Source organism: Poecilia latipinna, unplaced genomic scaffold (genome assembly GCF_001443285.1).
Source record: "Poecilia latipinna isolate Pla-1442-1.1 unplaced genomic scaffold, P_latipinna-1.0 Scaffold628, whole genome shotgun sequence".
NCBI lineage: Eukaryota > Metazoa > Chordata > Actinopteri > Cyprinodontiformes > Poeciliidae > Poecilia > Poecilia latipinna.
In genome coordinates, this window is record NW_015113244.1 from 194,826 (window position 1) to 196,901 (window position 2,076).

Sequence of the window (2,076 nt, forward strand, 5' to 3'; positions counted from 1 at the left end):
TGTGTGTATGTAGGTGTGTCTGTGTGTAGGTGAGTGTGTGTGTGTGTGGTGTGTGTGTGTATGTAGGTGTGTGTGTGTGTAGGTGAGTGTGTGTGTGTGTGTAGGTGAGTGTGTGTGGTGTGTGTGTGTATGTAGGTGTGTCTGTGTGTAGGTGAGTGTGTGTGTGTGTGGTGTGTGTGTGTATGTAGGTGTGTGTGTGTGTAGGTGAGTGTGTGTGGTGTGTGTGTGTATGTAGGTGTGTCTGTGTGTATGTGTGTGTGTGTGTGTGTGGTGTGTGTGTGTATGTGGGTGTGTGTGTGTGTAGGTGAGTGTGTGTGGAGGTGTGTCTGTGTGTAGGTGAGTGTGTGTGTGTGTGGTGTGTGTGTGTATGTAGGTGTGTGTGTGTGTAGGTGAGTGTGTGTGTGTGTGTAGGTGAGTGTGTGTGGTGTGTGTGCGCGCAGGTGTGTGTGTGCTGCTTCATCTGGTGTGTCTTGTGTCGCCCCCTGCTGGTAGAGGGGGAGTACAGCCCCTGGGAGACGGAGCGCCGCTCGGGTCTGTGGCTCCTGTTAGAGGAGGAAGCAGGTAGAAACCCGACCAGAACCAGAACCAGAACCAGAACTCTCCAGTCTTTATTGATGGAGTTTCTGGTTCCATTCTGACATTATAACAGAAAATTGAACTTTTCTTTAGGTTTTTTTCTCACTTTAACCCATTTCCATATTCAATAATCAAGATGTACAAAAAATAAACTAAAAAAATAATACGTTGAAAAGAATGCATATGAAACCACTTGTTTGCTTCTTTTTTATTTAATAATAATAACAAACAACAATAACCACATTACCCATAATAATAATTATAAATACAATATGAATACACTTATTGTTATTGTAATTAGATCGTATTTTATTATTATTTTTATGTCATTTTTCCCCTTTTATTTTGAAATCCTCCAGCCTGTTACTTCCTGTAGCTTTGGGATGTTTTGGTCTGTGTATCTTTACTGTAGCGGATTTATAACTCCAGGTTCCCCCCTCGCCCCCAGAGTTTCCTCCTCCTGGCCCACCTGTGCAGCGAGGCTCCGCCCCCTCCCCTCTGACTCCGCCCACTGCCCCAACGCCCTCCACCGCTTCCTTTGCCACCTCATCTGACTCCACCCCTGACTCTGATATCGCCAACACTCCGCTCTCACCTGTGGTCGTCATGGAGACAGCAGCGCAGAAACGGCCCACAGCAGGGGGGCGGGGCTCGTTTGATGACATCACACCTGAGCTGCCCCAGAAGAAGCCGCTGCTCCAGCAAGAGGACCGGGGGGCGGAGCCAGAAGAGGAGGAGGAGTCAGGCGGAGTGAAGAGGCAGAGCCACAGGGATAGTCCGCCTCCCACCCTCCCTCTGCTTCCTGGAGGCGGAGCTCTCCTCCTCCACCTCAAGAAGCTCCGGGAGGCTCCGCCCCCAGGCCAGGTGGAGCTCGGTGGGGGCGGAGCCAGAGGCCTGTTGAAGGCAGTTCTACCTGGAAACAGAAAGGAACAGAAACGGAGGGGCGGGACTTTACCTGCAGAGAAGTCGAGGAGGCTCCCAACCAATCACAGCAGGGATACAGGTGATGATGCAATAAGAAAGGGTGACGTCACAGTGATGATGTAATGACACTACTTCCTGTGTTCCCAAGTCGCAGGGGAGGAGTCGACTCTGGAGTCTTCAACGCTTCTGCAGAGATGTTCGCTAAAACCCGGAAACAACGTGAGATCACCTGACACAACCCAGCCAATCAGAGACAAGATCACTGAATACATTAAAAATCAGCCAATCAGAGACAAGATCAGTAAACAACAAAAATCTGCCAATTTTAAGAGTTTATAACGTAATAGGAACAGGAAGTGGGCGGAGTCAAATCTCTGAGGGTCAGACTAATACCTGGATTAACACAGACCAGGGCCGTGCAGAGGCCACTAAAGGGGCAGGTGCTCAAAAAAAAGGGGCCCATCTAACCTCCTTCTAGGACAGAATATTAAAGCCACTCAGCTTTCAGAGTTTAATAAACAATGATAAATTACAAAATTGTGAGATATACAATCAAAGCGAACGAAAATCTCTATA

General features: G+C 48.5%; 1 protein-coding gene across 13 annotated transcripts in view; it reads left to right on the plus strand.

Moving 5' to 3' along the window:
• Positions 1–2,076, plus strand: part of LOC106954104 (protein-methionine sulfoxide oxidase MICAL3-like) — a 22,863-nt gene that overhangs the window by 14,859 nt on the left and 5,928 nt on the right. For 10 of the 13 annotated variants that reach the window (XM_015043352.1, XM_015043351.1, XM_015043350.1 and 7 more), the window contains 3 exons: positions 493–561; positions 1,025–1,579; positions 1,649–1,719. In XM_015043352.1, the coding sequence (XP_014898838.1) occupies positions 493–561; positions 1,025–1,579; positions 1,649–1,719 (695 nt within the window). Of the gene's footprint in view, positions 1–440; positions 562–1,024; positions 1,580–1,648; positions 1,720–2,076 lie in introns of those variants that run through there. The other 3 variants (XM_015043355.1, XM_015043363.1, XM_015043357.1) reach the window with 3 other exon arrangements.